This window comes from Mustela putorius, unplaced genomic scaffold (genome assembly GCF_011764305.1).
Source record: "Mustela putorius furo isolate JIRA1106 unplaced genomic scaffold, ASM1176430v1.1 tig00003976_pilon_pilon_pilon, whole genome shotgun sequence".
Classification (NCBI taxonomy): domain Eukaryota; kingdom Metazoa; phylum Chordata; class Mammalia; order Carnivora; family Mustelidae; genus Mustela; species Mustela putorius.
This window is the reverse complement of record NW_025422118.1, coordinates 440,907-463,662: the sequence shown is the minus strand read 5'-3', so window position 1 is coordinate 463,662 and position 22,756 is coordinate 440,907. Positions and strand designations below refer to the sequence as shown.

The 22,756-nt window shown below is 39.7% G+C and overlaps 1 protein-coding gene across 2 annotated transcripts in view; it reads left to right on the top strand.

Annotated features, from left to right (window-relative positions):
* Positions 1-4,269: 4,269 nt before the first annotated feature.
* FNTA (farnesyltransferase, CAAX box, alpha) overlaps positions 4,270-22,756 on the top strand; it is a 31,367-nt gene continuing 12,880 nt past the window's right edge. The window contains exons 1-3 of one of the 2 annotated variants that reach the window (XM_004775716.3): positions 4,270-4,518; positions 7,378-7,463; positions 18,793-18,907. In XM_004775716.3, coding sequence (XP_004775773.2) covers positions 4,319-4,518; positions 7,378-7,463; positions 18,793-18,907 — 401 coding nt within the window. In that variant the 5' untranslated portion in view covers positions 4,270-4,318. Of the gene's footprint in view, positions 4,519-4,623; positions 4,831-7,377; positions 7,464-18,792; positions 18,908-22,756 lie in introns of those variants that run through there. The other variant, XM_013047419.2, reaches the window with a different exon arrangement.

Genomic DNA, 22,756 nt, shown 5'->3' with positions numbered 1-22,756 from the left:
CTACCAAGTAGGGGGAGCTCAGTCAAGCTGTGGAAAAGGAAAGGTTTTTAAAGGTGGAGAAGGGGCATTAAAAAAGGAAATTAGCAAAGAATCCATTGTTTTAGGCATGGTCGCCCTCTTGAGGGGAACAGAGGGGATCTGTCAGTGAATTTCCTAGTGCTGACCAGTAAATTCCATGTTGACTAGTCAGAGGTTAAGTTCCTGGTGGGGGAGGGGTTGCGCAGAGAGGCTAAAACTTCAGTTAGGTTAGGTATTAAGTCTTGGCTTGCTGATGTGGGGCTCTTCACATAAGTGGTTCCATTTGGGGCCTGTGGTTTTCTTTTCCTTTTTAAAAAAAAAATTATTTTTAGGTAATCTCTACATCCAACATGGGGCTCAAGCTTACAACCGTGAGATCAAGAATCACATGCTGTACCGACTGAACCACCCAGGCACTCATGTGGTTTTCTTCTTAACAGAGGGAACGGGGAGTTATTTAGTAAGTACAGAGTTTCAGTTTGGGAAGATGCAAAATTCTGGAGATGGATGGTGGTGATTGTTTCACAAAGATGGAAACATACTTAAATGCCACTGAACAGTACACTTAAACATTATTTTTTTTAAATTTTATATATTTTTTAAGATTTTATTTATTTATTTGACAGAGATCACAGTAGGCAGAGAGGCAGGCAGAGAGAGAGGGGAAAGCAGGCTCCCCACTGAGCAGAGAGCCCTATGTGGGGCTCGATCCCAGGACCCTGAGATCATGACCAAGCCGAAGGCAGAGACTTTAACCCACTGAGCCACCCAGGCACCCCCACTTAAAAATTATTAAAAAGGGGCCGCCTGGGTGGCTCGGTGGGTTAAAGCCTCTGCCTTAGGCTCAGGTCATGATCCCAGGGTTCTGGGATCGAGCCCCACATGGGGTTCTCTGCTTAGTAGGGAGCCTGCTTCCCCCTCTCTCTATGCCTGTCTCTCTGTCTACTTGTATCTCCATTTGTCAAATAAATAAATCAAATCTTTAAGAAAAAATTACTTAAAAAATTATTAAAAGGATAAATTTTATATTATGACTGTATTACCCTCCCCCCTCCCACCCGAAGATCTCAAATTCTTACCATGGCCCCTGGCTTTTTCTTTAACCTTATCACCTACCAATTCATTCCCCTCACTCTCAGGACTTCAGTGATACTGGCATCTTTTCTGAAACAAGAACAGAGTGAGTATGCACTCCCTATCTACGCTACATGGCACGCATTTTCCACTATCATGTCTTTGCTCAAACAGCCCCCAGCAAGGCACCTGGGTGGCTCAGTCGGTTTAGCACCCTGCTCTTGATTTTGACTCAGGTCATGATGTCAGGGCTGTGAGATGGAGCCCCACATGGGACTCTGAGCTGGGCTTGGAGCCTGTTTAAGGTTCTCTCTCTCTCCCTCTGTCCCTCACCCCCACTCCCTTTCTTTAAAAAAGTTTGAATATGTTCATTAATAAATTTATAGAAATGGGTGCCTAACTTTCAAACCAGTAGAGAAGAAGGAACACACAAATTCGGTCAGGGCTGAAAAGGAACACAGAAAGATAGAACAAGAAACCATAACACAGAAAACACAGAACAAAATGGCATGAATGAGACTAATTATATCAGGTGAACAACATACGAGAAAGGGTTAAACCTGATGAAGTTCTTGAACCTAGGTGAGGTTCAATAGGGTGAGGTTCGGAGCTGACGGCTAAGAGAATTCTTTAGACGTCTTTGGTGCAAAAAGGTGGTTTATTAGAGCACGGGGACAGGACCCGTGGGCAGATGGAGATGCTGCTGCGCCGGGCATGTGAGGAGTGGCTGGTTATATACACAGGAGTTGGGTAGGTGAGGACAAAGGGTTGTTCAGAAGGGCTATTGGGGCAAAGAAGACTGTCAGGATATTGAAGGCCTGGTTACTATCAAGCCAAGGCCACTTTCCCTCTAATGAGGCACTAACATAAAGACAATTGGGAGTCTCCTGGTGGAATGTTACATTCCTGCTATCAAACGTCCTTGTTAGTGAGATTTAGGTTTAGAAGAAACTTAACTTTATTTACTTTTCTTTCTACCTCCGCCTCCTTCAGTTTTTTATGAAGGGGAGGGTGACGTTAGGGCTTGAGGAACTGAGTTATGTGTCTTTGGAAATTGGGCTATTGATAAGGTAACTTCTTCGTTGTAAATCTCAAGGACATTTGTAAACCAAGAGAGACTTCTGCCTTGCTGGACTGTGATCTCTGCAAGATAACCATTTGTTCTTCTTTTAGGGCAGTCAGGGGTGCCTGTGGAATGTCACACATATTACCAAGGGGAGTGGGTAGAGAGGGGGTGCAAGGCGCCAGCCTCTGCTCCGTCCTCAGCCAGCCTCCTGCTCCCTCATCAAACCCAATTATCTCTCACTCTTTCTCTCTGTCTCTGTTGCCCTCTCCTCCCACCCCTGCACTCACATGCTCTCTGTTATAATAGTAATAATAACAACAAGAACAATAACAAATAGCCCCCAGATAAGCCTTCCCATTATAGAGGGTGAAAATTAATTCTCCCGCTACCCTTCTGAGTTCTTGGCTTGTGACCTTTGCAATAAAAGATTAATAAGCGAAAAACAGATTTATTAACATGTATGCCTCACATATACATGGAAGATACTTAGGAAAAAATTAGCAATTCCCCGGGGTTGCTTAGAATTCAGTCTTAAATACCATTTTTTTTTTAAAGATTTTATTTATTTATTTGACAGACAGATCACAAGTAGGCAGAGAGGCAGGCAGAGAGAGAGAGAGGAGGAAGCAGGCTCCCCGCTGAGCAGAGAGCCCCATGCGGGGCTCAATCCCAGGACCCTGAGACCATGACCTGAGCCGAAAGCAGAGGCTTTAACCCACTGAGCCACCCAGGCGCCCCTTAAATACCATTTTAATAGGGAAAGGGAAGTGGCAATGTAGGCCTCTCCAGAGAATAAATAATTTTTCGGAAAGAAGAATGGGCCCTTAAAAGAACAGACAGTAGATAGGACAGGTTTAGTTTTTTTTAAGATTTGATTTATTTGACACAGAGCGAGTGGGAGAGAGAGAGACGGAGAGCATGCACAAGAAGGGGTAAGGGCAGGCAGGGGAGAAACAAGTTGCCCACTGAGCAGGGTCCTGATGTGGGGTTCAATCCCAGAACCCTGGGATCATGACCTTAGCCTAAGGCAGTGGCTTAAATGACTGAGCCACCCAGGTACCCCGAGATAGGACAGTTTGACAAAATTTGTCTGGGTGTGGTCTCCACTTCTACTGTGGGGTTTAGGACAATTCAGTTTCTTTTAGAGAATCTGTCTTTAGGCAGATAAAGGGAGCTCAGATAAAGCTTCTCCCTTCATAGGCTGTTTTTAAGTGCTTACGGCTCAGAAATAATCAGTATACCAAAGCAGTATATTTTGGAGTGACATGTCCTGAATACCGATATATTTTAGGGTGACATTTTCTGTTGCCCTTCATTACAATGTAAACTTCGTGACTACAGAGACTTTATTTTACACTCCTGTGAGCAAGCTACGTAATAGGTAGTAAACAGTTGTTAAATGTTTGCCCTTTCTGTATCATACACACATAGTATTTGTATAATTAGGATATTAATTAATTAGAGAGTGAGGGAGAGCATGAGAGAGAAGGTCAGAGGGAGAAGCAGACTCCCCATGGAGCTGGGACCCCGAGGCATGACTCAGTCCCACGACTCCAGCCAGCATCATGACCTGAGCAGAAGGCAGTCGCTTAACCAACTGAGCCATCCAGGCGCTCCCAGATCTTAATTTAGAAAGACAAAAGCCCTGTATTAAATTCTTTGGCCTAAGCTCACCATGCAAAAGAAAAATGTGCCCAAGAAACATAAAGGCCTTTAGGGTTAATATGGAGCCCTGGAAGCCAGTTTCCCAGACAGGGCTGAGGGGGAGGAGCTGGGTCTTCAGCTGTGGGTCACCTGCCCTTATCCAATGCGTCTAAGGCACTGTCCAAGAGAAGAGAGAACCATCTCCATAGCGAGGGGATCTAACAAAAACAATCCGTTCCAAAGTATCAACTACAAGCATTCGGAAAGGTCCACACACGGGATGACGCGCGGGAAATCTGGAGTCCTCAGGGACAGCGTCGTTCCCTCCAAAGAGGCCTGGTACCCATCTCAGCGCTCCAGGGCTGGGGCCCCGCCCGGGTCTCTCTAGTCTGCATCTCTATGGTAGGAAGGGAGGAAAAACCGGAAGTGGGCCGCCGCGGGGGTGTGGGAGGGAGCGAGGGGCGGGGCCGTGGGGGCGGGGCTACCGCCGCTACCTCCGCTGCGGACCGAGGCGAGATGGCCGCCACGGAGGGGGTTGGGGAGGCTGCGCAGGGCAGCGAGTCCGGTCAGCCCGAGCCGCCACCGCCCCAGCCGCACCCTCCGCCGCCCCAGCAGCAGCAGGAAGAAGCTATGGCGGCTGAGCCCGGAGAAGCAGTGGCGTCCCCTATGGACGACGGGTTCCTGAGCCTGGACTCGCCCACCTATGTCCTGTACAGGTAAAGCCCACGGCAGGGCCGCCGCGCCCGAGGCCCTTCCTCCTGAAGGCGGGTGCTCCCCCCGGCCGGCGGTTCCGGGTCGGCTCCCCTGACCTCGGCGTGTGCGGCCGAAGTTTCCGCGGCTTCCTCGTCCGGCTGGCCGGGGTGGAGGGAGCGCGCTCGGCGGGGTCGAGGCCCGCTCGGCGCCCTCGCGCTCTTTCCGGGGTTGCTGGTTCCCGGGGCCAGCCTGTCGCCGAGAGATGGAGGAGGCCAGACGCCAGACAGCGTAGAAACTGCAGCACACCGGACAGCGCTCTCCCTGAGGCTGTTCAGGTGTGATTCAGGAATTTAGGGAATCTCCCGCTCGCTTTCCTGCTCCCACGGCGCTAAGCTCGTTGATCGCAGAGTCCCGAAGGGTTTGGGGGCTCTTTAATAGCCGGGCAGGAAGTAAGAGTTAAATATAAATAAGGTCCAGATTTGCTCGCTTTAAAAACAAGGTGTAAGGGCTTCCCCTGGTTTGTTCTGTTAAAGGGGACGGAGCTAGTATAAGATCTTTAAGGGCTGGGACTTTTACATTCAGCATTTTCTTTAAATATTTTAGCGCCTACCGTCAGGCAGGCACCGGATTTAAGCTGTAAAACCGAAAAGGTATTTGTTAAACTCTGTAATCCGTCGTTACATCACCTCGTGTATTATAAAAGTGGTATATAGTAAACAGAGTTGGGTACTTTGTAACTTTCTTGCTTTTTCTCCCGACTTTCACTCCTAGAAGTTCTTATCTCCAGTTGGACTTGCAAAAACAGTTGAGAAATGCTTGTATCTTATTTTTCTTTTGTCTTATTTTTTCTTATGTAGTTCTAAGTAAACCCACTAGATAGCTTATTTGCCTTCCTTGATTTTATGAATGAGTGAAAGTCACCATCCAGATTTTGTTACTGGAGTTGTTTTACACATTTAATTTGGCTGTGGTAGCCCCATAATCCTCACACCTCCTCTCTGAATTGTAAAATACTCAGCTGCTTTAGTTGGCTAGGTCTGGTTTTTCAGTGACTATATGACAGCCTTACCTTTTTCATGCTACTGCCCCAGGCTCTAGGTCTCACACCTCAGGTAATTGTTTCCCTTGTATTTCTTCTGATACAGTGGACACAACTTAAGGATTGTCTGGATTCCACAGAATCGTTGCTGTCAATAGCTGATCTGTATAGAGAACTAAAAGATATTTATACTATATTTATAGTATAAATAAAAGAGTGGTTAAAACAAATTTAGTCATATTAGGCATTTTGCACAGAAATGTCTATAGGCACCTATTGGTGCCACTATGTTATTTTAGCAATGATAATGAGAAGAGTATTCATTGAATGCTTACTATATGCATTTATTTATTTATTTATTTAAAGTTTCTTTTCTTTTTTTTTTTTTTTTTTCATGTATTTATTTGACAGACATCACTAGTAGGCAGAGAGACAGGCAAAAAGAGAGGAGGAAGCGGGCTCCCCACCAAGCAGAGAGCTGGATGCGGGGCTCGATCCCAGGACCCTGGGATCATGACCTGAGCCAAAGGAAGAGGCTTTAACCCATTGAGCCACCTAGGTGCCCCTATATGCTTTTATTATATGCTATATTTATAACATATGGCATAAATATTTAGGTGTATAGTAATATTGTGTTTCGTATATTGATTATATACTATATACTAATATATTCGTATATATATTAAATTTACTATGTATGTGCTTCTTATTATACACATTTAAATGCTTAACATATTATCTATTTAATCCTCAAAACAGCCTTCTAAGGTTGGTTAGTAATATCATCTCCATTTTATAAATGAAGAAACTGAGGCCCATAGAGATTAAGTAATTTTCTCAAGGTCACACAGGTGATAAGTGGTAGAGCCTACATTCTAACCCACACAGTTATTAGATTCAAGAGCCTGCTCTTGAAAGACCACCTGGACCACCTCTCAGTATAGTGAACTAATAATAGTGCTTACTTTGATTTTAAAATGTCAGTTCCTAGTAACTTGTTACTCAATTTTTTTTAAATGCTAACTCCAAAAAGTCTTACTAGACCAATTAATTAAATAAATTTCTAATTTAAAACTATTCTGTACTTACTGCAAAACAAGTTTCTCTACTTACATAAAAACTTTAAATTTGAGAACTATTGATTTATTAACTTATTTTAATGGGCAGATATTCAGTTTATTTTTATGATACTTTAAAAGTTTAAGATGGGGACGCCTGGGTGGCTCAGTTGGTTAAGCAGCTGCCTTCGGCTCAGGTCCTGATCCCAGCGTCCTGGGATCGAGTCCCACATCGGGCTCCTTGCTCCGCAGGGAGCCTGCTTCTCCCTCTGACTCTGCCTGCCACTCTGCCTATGCTCGCTCTTGCTCTCCCTCTCTCTCTGACAAATAAATAAATAAAATCTAAAAAAAAAAAAAATAAATAAATAAAATAAAAGTTTAAGATGTAAGGCAAAATGGCAAAACTTGATCATGAAGAATCCAACCATGATTATATATATATATATATATATATTTTTTAAGATTTTATTTATTTATCAGAGAGAGAGACGGGGAGAGAGCAAGCACAGGCAGACAGAATGGCAGGCAGAGGGAGAAGCAGGCTCCCCGCCGAGCAAGGAGCCCGATGTGGGACTCGATCCCAGGATGCCGGGATCATGACCTGAGCCGAAGGCAGCCGCTTAACCAACTGAACCACCCAGGCGTCCCCCAACCATGATTATATTAAAATATTTATAAGTTACTGATTTAATAGAAGTGTAGTTGTTGGTAATTTTAAAAACATTGGAGTTCTTTTTCTTCTTATGTATTTGAATACAGTCACTGAAAAAATATATATATTTCAGGGACAGAGCAGAATGGGCTGATATAGATCCAGTACCGCAGAATGATGGCCCCAATCCAGTGGTCCAGATCATTTACAGTGAAAAATGTAAGTTTATTTTTTATTAGGAAAAGGTCTATAAGTTAAACTTAATAGCAGAGTTGAAATTGACAGTTATATGGTTAGGTAGATGACAGATTTTTGCCTAATAAAAATCTAAATGACTTAAGATAAGCTAATACTTGTTTTTTAATCATTCCTTTTCATGGTTAAAGCTTTTATTTTGTCCAAAGAATGGACATATTCTAAGTATAAGTAATGAATGCTACATTATAATATGTAATAGGTACTTGTGATTGTACTTTTCATTTATTGTTTAATCTGTACAAAAGATACAACATAAACGGGTTACTGGTTGATGTAGAATAAACTGGTTGCTGAAACTTGTGCATTTTGAAATATCTTTCAGCAATGAAATGTTAGGCTCAGTCAGAATACAATTACTGATATTAAAATGAGTGGATTATTTTCTTTGACAAAGTATCATTCTTTCATAATGAATGTGAATGAAAATGCTTTGTAAATTGAAGGTCATTGCAAATCTTCATTGTTCGTTGTTCTTCTAAGAAAGGGTACATGAGTAAAATGGAATGCTAGCTTTGCGTTTTTTGTGTGTGTATATATATTCTGATTTCTGTTGCTTGTGGTGGCCCCATAATCCTCAAACCTCCTCTATGGGGTGTGTTTGTGTGTGTGTGTGTGTGTGTGGTATGTACACATTTCAGTTAAAGCTTTGTTATCCAAGATATCCAAGATCATTCCTTTTTTTTTTTTTTTTTAACAAAAAGAGTTTATTGTTTTGGTTATGAAGTAATGCCAAGAAATGTTTGAAAAGGAAGAATGATGACTTACTGAGTATAATGACTTACTGAGTATAAAAATGTCCTACTAAAAATAAATGTGAAACTGGTACAGAAATAAATAGATTAACAAATCTAAAAATAGATTAGTATAGATAGGAACGTAATATGTGATAAAAAGAACATCTTATACTTGTATGAAAAGATGGATTAATCAAATTGGTTTTGTAGCAGTTGGATATAAGCAAAATTATATCTTTATCTCCTGTCTTACATGAAAATAAATTACAGATGAATTGAAGTTCTGTTGTTTTTTTTTTAAGCTTTTATTTATTTGACAGAGAGAGAGAGACAGTGAGAAAGGGAATACAAACTGGGGGAGTGGGAGAAGGAGAAGCAGGCTTCCCGCCCAGTAGGGAGCCTATTGCAGGACTCCATCCCAGAACCCTGGGATCATGACCTGAGCCAAAGGCAGATGCTTAACTAACTGAGCCACCAAGGCACCCCTGAATTAAAGCTCTAAAACACAACTGTAAACATACAAGGAACAAGAGAATAATCTTTCTTTTGATGAAGAAGGTATAATTAAACAAGATTTAAAATTCAGAATTAAGGAAAAGATCAGAAGATATAAATGCATTAAAATGCAGAACTTTTACACTATGAAGAGATATGATATGGGAGAGATAATTCACTAGAAATAGAAATGTCTGGGTGCCTTGGTGGCTCAGTCGGTTGAGTGTCTGGCTTCAGCTTGGGACATGAGGTCCTGGGATCCAGCCCCACATCAGGCTTCCTGCTCAGCAGGGAGTCTGTTTCTCCCTCTGTCCCTCTCCACACTCAAGCTCTCTCTCTATCTCTCTCTCTCGCAAAAATAAATAAATCAATTAAGTAAATCTAAAAAAAAGGAAAGAAGGAAATATCTGAAGAGATATTTAACCTCACTAGTGATCAGAGAGATGAAACCCACTTTCAGATTCATTAGGTACCTATAACAAAGATGTTGGAGAAACTGATAAAATCACACATTTCTCTTGGGGTTAAATAATTTAATAAAAGCTTTTTTTTTTTTTTTTTTTGCAGGGTGAAAAGATTAACATATAAAATTCTTAGCTATAGATTAGAAACCATAAGGAAAAGATAGAGAAATATAACCTATCAACCAAAAACCATAGATTGAATATATCAAAATTTAAAATTTGTACAACCGAAGACACCCATGAACAAGTTAAAAGGGAAGCAGTAATATGGGAAAAGATGCACCATATGAAATGGGATTGATGTTCAGAACTTTATCATTAGGAATGAAAGATATACAAATAAGATGGGAATGTTATTTCCCAACCATGCATTAAAGGGTAAAAATCAAAACTATTCTTATGATATCAGGTACTTGGGTATATGAACAGATCCATACATTTCAGATAGTAATTTTTATGTTTACCATTTTGGGGTTTGGTTTAATCTAGTAAAATTGGAAAATACTCTTATCATACAACCTTGAAATACTGCATCCATTGATACATTCTGGGTACACTCTGGCATATAATGTCAGAAGACATAGTAGGAGGTTAAGAACACACACTTTAGAGACAGACCAACTGGTTTAAATTCTAACTTTACCATTTTACTGGCGCTATAATCTTGGACAAATTATTTAACCTCTCTATACCTTTATTTCCCCCTATGTAAAATGAGGATAAAAATAGTAACTGTAGTTGACTCTTAAATAACATGAGGATTAGGGGTACTGACCTCCCTCCTTCCTGCTTAGTTGAAAATCCATGTGTAACTTTTTTTTTTTTTTTTTTAAATTTATTTTTTTGACAGAGAGAGACACAGCGAGAGAGGGAACAGAAGCAGGGGGAGTGGGAGAGGGAGAAGCAGGCTTCCTGCTGAGCAGGGAGCTCGATGCGGGGCTTGATCCCAGGACCCTGGAATCATGACCTGATCCGAAGGCAGACACTTAATGACTGAACCACCCAGGCACCCCCATGTGTAACTTTTGATTCCTCAAAAGTTTAATTACTAATTGCCTACTGTTGCTGGAAGTCTTACTATTTATAACATAGTCAGTTAACACATATTTTGTATGTTAAATGTTTTATACTCTGTATTCTTAAACTATGTGAGAGAAGAAGAAAATGTTACTAAGAAAATCATAAGGAAGGGCACCTGACTGGTTCAGTCAGTAGAGCATATGACTCTTTTTTTTATTATTATTTTTTAAATTAATTTATTTGTTAGAGAGAGAGCACACACAAGCAGGCAGAGTGGTAGGCAGAGGTGGAGAGAGAAGCAGGCTCCCTGCTCAGCAAGGACCCCCACCCCCAGTGAGGGACTTGATCCCAGGACTTTGGGATCATGACCTGAGTTGAAGGTAGTGGCTTAACCGACTGAGCCACCCAGGCGTCCAGAACATATGACTCTTGAACTAGGGGTCATGAGTTCAAGTCCCTTATGAGGGTAGAATTTAGTTTAAAAATCAGGGTACCTGGGTGCCTCAGTCGGGTAAGCATCTACCTTCAGCTCAGGTCATGATCCCAGGGTCCTGAGATCAAGCCCCACATCAGCCTCCCTCTCTCTGTCAAAGAAATAAAAATTAAAAAAAAAAAAAAAAAAGCTCTTAAAATTTTCATAAGAAAAATATGGTACTATACTGTGTTAAAAAATCTGCATAGAGGTGGACCTGTACAGTTCAAACCCATGTAATTCAAGGGCCAGTACTTTTGAGAGAGAATAAATTATATATATAAAATAATAGAACAGTGTCTAGCTCAGAGTAAGGACTATATATGTTAACTCTTATAATTTGCAGTATTTTTTGAAAAAGCAAAATGTTGGAAGCCAAGTATATGTCTGTTTTGGAAGATGGATACAGTGTATCATTATCATACAGTTGAATACTAGGTAACCATTAAGAGGATCTAGATCTTTTATAGCATGGAGAGATCTCAGAAACAATGCTGAGTTTAAAAAGCCATATAAGTTTTAGAAACTTTGAGTATGACAGTATATCAAATGTGTAATTTTTAATTATAAGAATATTTTAATATTGAAAACTACAGAAAAAAATCTAATGAATATAAAATTCTATTTATATAACCCCAGATTAATTTATGAGCCTGTCAGCCTGACATATATAACTGTAAGGCTGAGTATTCTGTTCCCACTTGTAGAATTCTGGGAAAAAAATAGCATTCACATGTAAATTATGCTGTGTTCTTTATATGGAATAGTGGAAAAAGAGTGATGTAAATGTGTTTATGTTAGCATGGAAGAACATACCATTGAGGAGGAAAATGCCGAAAAGGAAAGCAGTATAAAAACTGTTACACCAGTGGGTGCCTGGGTGGCTCAGTGGGTTAAGCCGCTGCCTTCGGCTCGGGTCATGATCTCAGGGTCCTGGGATTGAGTCCCGCATCGGGCTCTCTGCTCGGTGGGGAGCCTGCTTCCCTCTCTCTCTCTGCCTGCCTCTCTGCCTACTTGTGATCTCTGTCTGTCAAATAAATAAATAAAATCTTAAAAAAAAACCAAAAAAAACTGTTACACCAGTTTCATTAAAAATGAACAATGGGTGCCTGGCTGGCTCAGTTAGCAGAGCATGCATCACTTGACCTCGGAATCGTGAGTGACCCATGTTGGGCATAAAGATTACTTAATAAAAAAGAAATAAAAAATTTTAAAAATAAACCACAAAACTATATATTTATGTAATATATATGTATATATACACTTAGAAAAATATCTGGTAATAACCATTGCCCTTGATAGAAATCTAGTGCATTGAGGAGTGGCATTGAGGTGAGGGAAGAAAGTTCATGTACTTTTGTATTGTTTATGATGTTTGTGTGGAATATATATTCTTTTTAATTAAAAATATTTTTTGAAGTAATACATGCTCATCTTAGAAAATTTTGAGGATGGGGGCATCTGGGTGGCTCAGTGGGTTAAGCCTTTGCCTTTCGCTCAGGTCATAATCTCAGGGTCGTGGGATTGAGCCCTGCATCGGGCTCTCTGTCCTGCAGGGAACCTGTTTCCTCCTCTCTCTGCCTGCCTCTCTGCCTGCTTGTGATCTCTGTCTGTCAAATGAGTAAATAAAATCTTTAAAAGAAAGAAAAGAAAATTTTGAGGATGTTAAAATTAAAAGAAGACTCTTATCATCAAGAAATAGCCACTGTTAAACTCAACAAAGTAGGTTTAGAGAGAACGTACCTCGGTATAATAAAGCCCATATATGAAAAATCCATAGCTAATATCACCCTTGTTGGGGAAAAACATCTTGAGAGCTTTTCTTCTACAGTTAAGAACATGCAGGGATGTCTGCTCTCACCACCATTATTTATCATGGTTCAGAAGCCCTAGCCACAGCAATCAGACAGGAAAAAGAAATAAAAAGCATCCAAATCAGCATGGAAAAAGTAAAATTTTCATTATTTGTAAATAATATATTATATATAGAAAACCCGAAACACCACCAAAAAAACTGCTGAAACTAGTAGGTTCAGTAGAGTTGCTGGATACAAAATCAATGTACGGAAATCTGTTGTATTCTTATACACCAGTGATGAAGCAGCAGAAAGAGAAACAAGGAATCAGTCCCATTTACAATTGTGCCAAAAACAATAAGATACCTAGGAATACCTCTAACCAAAGAGGTGAAAGACCTGTACTCTGGAAACTATAAATACTGATGAGGGGTGCCTGGGTGACTCAGTCAGTTAAGTGTGTAACTCTTGATTTCAGTTCTGGTTGTGATCTCAGGGTTGTGAGATTGAGCCTTGTGTTAGGCTCTCCACTGGGCATGAAGCCTCTCCCCCCACCCCCTACCCCCACTCTCTCAAAAACAACAACAACAACAAAACCCACTGATGAAAGAAGTTGATGATGACAAAGAAATGGAAAGACATTCCATGCTCATGAATTGGAAGAATATTGTTAAAATGTCTGTACTACCCAAGGCAATCTACACATTTAATGCATTCCTTGTCAGAATACCAACAGCATTTTTCACAGAGCTAAAACAATCCTAAAATTTGTATGAAGCCACAGAAGACCCCATATAGCCAAAGCAATCTTGAAAAAGAAAAACAAAGCTTGGAGGCATCACAATTCCAGACTTCAAGTTATATTACAAAGCTGTAGTAACCAAATAGTATGGTACTGGGGCACCTGGGTGGCTCAGTCAGTTAAGTGTCTGACTCTTGATTTCGGGCTCAGGTAATGATCTCAGCGTCGTGAGATGGAGCCCCTCATCAAGTTCCGGGCTGGATGTGGAGCCTGCTTAAAAATTCATTCCCTCTCTCTATACCCTCCCCACCCCTGGCAGACCATGCAGGCACATATTCTCTCCCTTTCCCTTTAACCTCCCCACCCTTGCTCTGGCATGCATGCACATACTCTAAAAAGAGGGAAAAGGAACAACAAACAACAAAAAAGATTGGTCAAAATAGTATAGTACTGGTACAAAAATAGACACATAGCAGTGGAATAAAATACAAAACCCCGAAATGAACCCGCAATTATATGGTCAGCTAATCTTCAACAAAGCAGGAAAGACTATGCAATGGGAAGAAGTCTCTTCAACAAAGGGTGTTGGAAAAAATGGATTACCTTCTTACACCCTTCACAAAAATAAATTCAAAGTGGATTAAAGACCTAAATGTGAGACCTGGAACCATAAAAATCCAGAATAGAACATAGGCAGTAACTTTGGCCATAGCAAGTTCTTTCTAGATACATCCCCAGAGACAAGGGAAACAAATGCAGAAATAAATTATTGGGTCTTCATCAAAATAAAAAGCTTCTGCACAGTGAAGGAAACAGTCAATAAAATTAAAAGGCAGCCAGCCTATGGAATGGGAGAAAATATTTGCAAATGACCTACCTAATAAAGGATTAGTACCCAAAATATATCAAGAACTTGGGGCACCTGGGTGGCTCAGTTAGTTAAGTGATTGCCTTCAGCTCAGGTCATAGTTCCAGAGTCCTGGGATAGAGCCCTGCGTCAGGCTCCCTGCCCCGTGGGAAGCCTGCTTCTCCCTCTCCTTTTCCCACTCCCCCTTCTTGTGTTCCCTCTCTTGCTGTGTCTCTCTGTCAAATAAATAAATAGAATCTTAAAACATATATATAAAGAACCAAGAAAACACATAATCCAATTAAAAAATGGACAGAAGACATGAATATACATTTTTCCAAAGAAGACAGATGACCAACAGACCAGATGCTCACCATCACTTATCAGGGAAATGCAAATTAAAACTGCCATGAGATAGGGCATGTGGGAGGCTCAGTCAGTTAAGTCAGGTCAGGATACCAGGGTCGGGATATGGAGTCCTGCATTGGGCTCCCTGCTCAGTGTGGAGTCTGCTTCTCCCTCTGCTCCCCCACCGCTGCTCCTGCTTGTGCACATAAAAACAAAAATCATAAAAACTACAATGAGATAGTACTTCACCTGTCAGAATGGCTGAAATCAGCAACACAAGAAATACCAAGTGTTGGCGAGGATGTAGAGAAAGGGGAGCCCTCTGGCACAATTGGTGGGAATGCAAACTGGTGCAGCCACTCTGGAAAACAGCAGAGAGCTTCCTCAAAAAAAAAAAAAAAAAAAAAAAAAAAAAAAAAGTACTACCCTACGATCCAGCACTTGCACTAGTAGGTATTTATCCAGAGAATACAAAAATACTAATCAAAGGGATATGTGCACCCCGATGCTTATAGCAGCATTATCTATAATAGGCAAGTTATGGAAGCAGTTCAAGTGCTCATCCACTGATGAGTAGAAAGAAGATGAGGTATATATAAAATGGAATATTATTGAGCCATAAAAAGTAATGAAATTTGCCATTTGCAACAACTTGGAGCTAGCGAGTGTAATGCTAAGTGAAATAAGTCAGAAAAAGACAAACACCATATGATTTCACTCATGTGGAATTTAAGAAACAAAACAAATGAGCAAAGGGAAAAAAGAGACAAACCAAGAAGCTATTAACTATAGTGAACAAATTGATGGTTACCAGAGAGGAGGTGGGGGTGGTGAAATGGGTGATGGGGATTAAGAAGTGTGAGTGTGATGAGCCCCAGATGATGAATGAAAGTGATGACTCACTGTGTTGTACACCTGAAACTAATATTAAACTATATGTTAACAAATAAAAACTTTAGAAAAAGAATATATATATATTTTTAAAGATTTTATTTATTTGACAGAGAGCGAGAGAGGGAACGGAAGCAGGGGTGGGGGAGAGGGAGAAGCAGGCTTCCCGCTGAGCAAGGAGCCAATGTGGGGCTTGAGCCCAGGACCTTGGGATCATGATCCAAGCCTACGGCAGATGCCTAAAGACTGAGCCACCCAGGTGCTGTCCCAGAAAAAAGAATATTCTTGATGATGCAGTAAAAGTCACCAATTTTTAAAAAGAGAGTGAGGGGCGCCTGGGTGGCTCAGTGGGTTAAGCCTCTGCCTTTGGCTTAGGTCATGATCTCAGGGTCCTGGGATCAAGCCTCTCATTGGGTTCTGCTCATCAAGGAGCCTGCTTCCCCCTTTGTCTCTGTCTATTGGTGATCTCTCTATATATGAAATAAACAAATAAAATCTTTATTAAAAAAGAGAGTGAAATAACCACTGTTAATATTTGGTATATAGCCTTCCACTCGTCTGTGATGATGTTTCCATAAAGTTGGTTTTATGCTACCTATATGTGGATGTGTATATGGTTTATATGTGTAGATACGTATATATATAAACATACATACATTGTATATGTGTTCTAAGCATTTTGTTGTAACTTGAAAATTATTTGGGAGCTTGGTTCTTAATGACTGAATAATGTTTCATAGTTAATTTGCTACTTACGTTCTTCTTAATTTTATTCTGATATGATTTAAATTCAGATTTTAAAAGATAATGTTTAGAAGTAGGTAACCATTTTATGTCTCGGAATTGTAAAGAGCTGTAATTGTTCATGTTTTCTGCACTGTTTCAGAAAACAGTTAAAACTGAACTGTTTCTAAGGAAACAATATGTGTACATGTAAATACATATATATATGCTTTATATATGTAATTATGAAAATTTTAAATTTCCTATGTACATGTAATTTAATTTACATGTAATTTAATTTACATGTAATTTAATTTACATTTTAATTTCTAATGTACATGTAAATACATAAATATGCATTATATATGTAATTAAGAAAATTTTTAATACAAAGTCATTGGAAGCTTAAAGCAGTGATTTTTATATAGCAAAATTGGAAACAATCCACATTGCCAGTAGTAACAGAATGGTTAGGTAAATTAGGATATTTTGACATGGTTTCCATACATACCTATTAAAAGTTTTTAAACTCACTATTTGGAAAATTGTATACTCTAAGAAAAATAGCATGTCTACATACATTTTTAGTTGTGGAAAAAAGAAGTATTGAGGAATGTTTAGCACATGTCATTTTTCATAGTCTGCCTTGGGCCATAATCTGTTCTCTGCCTGAATCTTGTACTGTGTTATGAGGGCATTTCAGCTGCAGTATCTACTAGTTCATTGTGATTAGTGGCATGGTCTTTGATGTCAGACTAGATTTGGGTTTAACTTATTTTATTTCATTTTAAGCAATCTCTGTACCCAACAAGGGGCTCAAACTCAAAACCCCAACATCAGGAATCAAATGCTCTATTAACTAAGCCAACCATGCACCCCTAGATTTGAGTTTAACTTCTCTTTGCAAGGAACACTGACCCAGTGTGAACTTGTTGATCTCTCCCAGCCTTAGTTTGTCTTGTGGAAAATGGGAATACAACAGGTTACTATTTGCCACAGTCTAAGTTTCTTCAGTTAAGAGATTGGCAAAGATGAAAAATTTTAATATTGTCAGGATGTGGAAAAATAGGTTATTCAGACTTTCTTGGAGGGAATATATGTATATTGATCAGATCTTTAATTTGGCAAAACCTGTCAGCATCAACAGTGCACATCACCTTGATGCAGTAATTTTGTTTGTAGGAATTTATCCTGTAGATACGTTGAATTTGTACATGTGCACACAGTGATACTCAGGACGACATACAGTTTATATTCAGGATGGCAAAAGAATGAAACATTCATTTATAGGAGATGAGCTAGATAAAATTTGAGTACTATATAGTGAAATGCTCTGTAGCTATTGGAGAAATATGGCAAAACTTTGTAATGGAATGCAGTTGAAAATTATGTCTTGTCATCCCTGTTCCTCAGTATATTTGTAAATAAGCATATTTTTTTAAAAAAAGATTTTTATTTATTTATTTGAGAGAGAGACAGTAAGAGAGCATGAGAGGGGAGATCAGAGGGAGAAGCAGACTCCCTGTGAAGGTGGGAGCCCAATCTGGGACTCGACCCTGGAGCCCCAGGATCATGACCTGAGCTGAAGGCAGTTGCTTAACCAACTGAGCCACCCAGGCACCCAATAAGGATATATTTTTAACTACATGAATAGCATGCTGCTCTGCACCTTACTTTTTTCACTTAACAGTCTTAGCAGTTACTCCATATATGTGCATACCAGAGCAGCCTCAATACTAAGAACTGGGTAGTGTGTCATTGCATGGGTGTACCATAATGGACTTAGCTCATTCTTTATCATTTGTTTCCAATTTTCATTTCCTTTTTTTTAAGCCAGTTAAATTTATCAAGGGGCGGGGTGTATACCAACTTCAGTGACATTGATGTTAGTAAGTTCTGATTAACCCATTACCATCAAACCAACCTTTTAAATTTTATGTAACCAATCCAGTAAATTTCTTTGGATGTTTTGGGTACATATGGAAGTATATCTGTAAGAAAACTTCCTGCAGCTGTAATCATTGAGTTAATGAGTATGTAAGTTTTGCACTAACTTTAATAATGTGTGAGTGAAAAATGCAAGGCCCAGAACATAGAGTGTGATGTGATCTCTTTTTTTTTTTTATCTTTGTGCAGATTTTGTTTTTAAGTAATCTCTACATCCATCGTGAGGTTGAACGTACAACCCCAAGATCAAGAGTTGCATGCTCTACTGACTGAGTCAGCCAGGCCCCCCCGATGTTCTCTCATTTGTGTAAAAATATTAGAGGTTATGTTTAGAACATATATTTGGAAGGATAACAGTAGAATCAATTAACAGTGGTTGCTTCTTTGGAGAAGGACTGTGAATTTAGTTAGATGGAAATTTAGTGTAAACCTTTTGTAGGGTTTGAGTTTTCTACCATTGCGTACATTGCTTTTTCAGTTATAAAACTGATCAAAATACAATATGGGAAAACCAGGTAAGTGAATATATTTGAATATATGCACTCTTAATTTTACTTTAATGCATAACGTCTTTCAGAGATTTGGAGTCTGGCATGAGCCCCTGTACATAAATAAGCAAGAAGCACAGTTACCCATATATTGTGGCTGTGACACTAAAGCATTCTCAGGGTGGCATTCACACAGTCATTTGACTTTCCTTTGCTTATTGTTATAAGACATAAGGCATTACAGACATAACAGCATTTTGTATTATAGTGCTAAGTTTAAACAAGAAAGATAGTCCTAATACAGGTGTATGCTCTGTCCCCAGTTAGAGATGTTTATGATTATTTCCGGGCTGTTCTGCAGCGTGATGAAAGAAGTGAACGAGCTTTTAAACTCACCAGAGATGCTATTGAGTTAAATGCAGCCAATTATACAGTTTGGTAAGTACTACTTACCATTAATATTCCCTGTTTAAATGTCTAATATTTTAGCTCAGATGGCTCTTTTTCTTAACTAAACTTTGTCATCATAATAATAATTCACACTGCGAGTTTAAAAGTCAGAGACTGAATGAAAAATGCCATCCTCTGTCCCATTCCTTATCACTACCAGGGTCCCCTCCCCAGAGGTAAGAACTCTTAACTACTTTTTCCCAAGATAACCTATATATTCTAAATATGCTAACCTACATTTTATAGTATTTCAGAGTACATTCCTTTTAACAGATTGCCTTTTTTTTTTTGTTTAGTTTCGTTTTCTTTGTGCCAGTAAGTAATTTGTCTCCCAGGCTCTCTGATATGTGTAAAATGTGTCGTTACTGCTGAACACAACAGGTAATCCTTCAGCTTCTTTTTTCCTTCTTCACCAGTGTGGGCACTGCATATCTAGTCTCCAACTCTTTCATGCGTTTGATCCCCTGTCTCCTTACCTGACCTCTTTCTCTTTCTTGATTTACTCTCTCATTTTATCGACCACATCCTTCAGTAGAAGAGAACTCGTAAAAGGTTGGGTGGGAAATCATTTGTGAGATTTGGTATATTGAAAAGCATTGTTAGTCTCTTCTCAACTTTATTAGTAGAGTTCTATATTAGAAATCATTTTGCTTCAGAAATTTAAAACTGCCTTCCCATTTCCTTTAGCTGCTATTGAGAACATTCCTGTTATTTTGTTCAAATCTTTAGTAAGTCCAAGGAACTTTTTTATGTCCTTGATAATTCCTTTTCTCTTTCCCCGTTTTTTTCTCTTTCTGGAATGCTTTTTTTTTTTAAAGTCATATGTGGTACCTTTTTAATTGCTTCTTCTTATTTTCATTTCTTTGTTCTTTCATTTATGTTTGAGATATTTCTTCAGCTTTATCTTCTGATTTCTATTTGCACTGAATAATTTCTACTTTCCAAAGCTCTTTTCTGTTTTCTGAATATTTTTAAAATAGCATCTTGTCTTTTATTTCATAGGTGTGTGATGTATTTTCATTTCTCTTTGTGTTTGTTTGGTCTCTTTCTTTCATGTAAATATTTTTTTCAAATCCTTGATTCTCCTTTCAAACTTAAGATAGAGCAGGAAAATTCCAGATTTGAAGCTCTGTATGTGGCAGGACTTGTCAACGGGCAGGCTTCATTGTGAGGTTAGTGAGTGGAGATGTGGCTATTTTGTGTGAAATCTTCGCGTCAGCAATTCTAGATCTTTTTAAAATTTTTTTTTTTTTAATTTATTTGACAGATTACAAGTAGGCAGAGAGGCAGGCAGAGAGAGAGAAGGAAGCAGGCTCCCCGTTGAGCAGAGAGCCCGATGTGGGGCTTGATCCCAGGACCCTGGGACCATGACCCGAGCCGAAGGCAGAGGCTTTTTAACCCACTGAGCCACCCAGGCGCCCCAACAATTCTAGATCTTTTCTTGTGGTTAGTTTGTTGCTCCAAAGAAGGGTCACCTGATTATTGCCCGAGGAGTATGTGTTTGGCTGCCACAATTCTTGGGGTCAGACAGGGAAAGATTGGTTGTGGTGGGGATTCTCAGCAGTTTAGTATATCAGTGTTTTTAATTTCCCAATTTCTGGTCCTTTTCCTCACCTTGTATTCCTCTTGTGTCTGGTATTCCTTTCTACTTCAGATTTTTCCAGAGAATAAAGCCACTTGTGTCTTGCCATGTTTTTATAAAGAACCACAGTTATCTTCCTGTCCTTTACTTTCATACAGAACACTTCACTTCTGACATTTCTGGTCACGACACGGCTGTGGGTTTTTCCCCTACCAAGCAGTTCTCTCTGATACTAGCTGGGTGTTCTACAATTGAACTCAGTTCTGACACTGTGTGCCTGACATTGTCTAACTACCTGACATTGAGTTAACATCAGATCCCACTGGTTAAGGGCTCAGTCCTACAAGACTGCTCCCTATATCAGATGCTAATTGCAAATCCATTTGTCACCTAGCCTCTAACCTATAGCTCAGAGGTTCCCAGGACCCCTTCCTCAAGTTCTGCAAATTTGCTAGAGTGGCTCACAGAACTCAGGAAAACTGTTACTTACGTTTACCAGTCTATTAAAGGATGTGATAAAAGGATAAAAATGAACAGCCGGATAAAGAAATATATAGGGCAAGGTCTGGGAGGGTCCCAAGCTCGGGATCTTTTGCCCTCATTAGAGGGTATGTCCTCTCCCAGAATATGGATAGGTTTACCCACCTAGACACTGCAAACCCCTAGTACTGGGATGCTATGGAGGATCCCTTATGTAGGCATGATCAATTATTAACTCTGTTTCTAGCCTCTCTCTTCTGCCTAGACAACTGGAGGTGGAACTGATAATTCCAAGCTTCTGATCAAGGTTTGGTCTTTCTGGTGACAAGGAGCCACTTAAGGAACCCAGCTAGAGTTGCCTCAATAGAATGCTTCTAGTGCTTTTTTTTTAAGATTTTATTTATACATTTGAAAGAAAGAGGAAGCACATGAGTGAGGTGAGGGGCAGAAGGAGAGAGAGAGGCAGACTCCGCGCTGAGCAGAGAGCCCGATAATGGGGCTCGATCCCAGGACCCTGAGATCATGACCTGAGCTGAAGGCAGATGCTTAATCCACTGAGCCACCCAGGCACCCACTTCTAGTGTTCTAATCTCTTAGGAATTTCTAAGTGTTCCAGGAGTTGTGTGCCAGGAACCAGGGGCAGAGACCTATATATATTTTTTCTGTTATCTCACAACAGGCCAGTGATGCTATCACCTCTCTGCTTAAGGTTGGCTATTAAGGACTCTTTCTAGATTTTATACTGTTTTTAACCCCATGCTTGATTCCCAATATCGAGGATACCTGACACCTCATTTCTGAACTTTTCTTCCTCTGTTGACAGGTTTTTAGCACTTTGTTTTTCAAAGTCAGTTAAAACTTGTCCGTCACCTTACCATATTCCATAATGTTGTTGACCTCTTCCAATTGCTGTGATACCCCTTGTCCCTGATTCTCTTTGTTCTTGTGCATTTATACTGTTTTTCATTCCCTTACTATCATTTTTGTGGATTTTTATTAGCATGTCAGGATAAATTTATTCATTTAATCTCCCGTTTCATTGGAATTTTTAGTATAATATTCCATCATTTTATATCTCTAATAGGTTCTTTCTTATCTTTTAAGAAATTCCTGACCATGCATAACACAAAGTAACTTAGAATGCATTTTGAAATTTCCTAAGTTTAATTGTTTTTTTAAAAGGCAGTATACTGGATAACATTACTCAGGTAAACCAAACTGCTTCTTAATGGCCATGCTTTATGAAGCCTAATTTTCCTTAAACTTACAAAATAGAGAAATACTGTTATCTGTCATATTTAGCATTTCATTTTAAAAGATACTTTTAAAGCAGCTGTTTGTCTTTTATTATACACTGAGTTGGAAATTTTGAAGTAAAAATAGACCACAACTAATAATGATATTTCCAAAGATTTTATTTATTTATTTATTTATTTATTTATTTATTTATTTGACAGAGATCACAAGTAGGCAGAGAGGCAGGCAGAGAGAGAGGAGGAAGCAGGCTCCCCACCAAGCAGAGAGCCCAATGCGAGAGAAAAGTTTTTTTTCTTTTTTAAAGATTTTATTTATTTATTTGACAGAGAGAGACACAGCAAGAGAGGGAACAGAAGCAGGGGAAGTGGGAGTGGGAGAGGGAGAAAGCGCAGGCTTCCCACTGAACAGGGAGCCTGATACAGGGCTAGATCCCAGGACCCTGGGATCATGACCTGAGCCTAAGGCAGATGCTTAATGACTGAGCCACCCAAGGGCCCCGAGAAAAGAGTTTTTTTAAT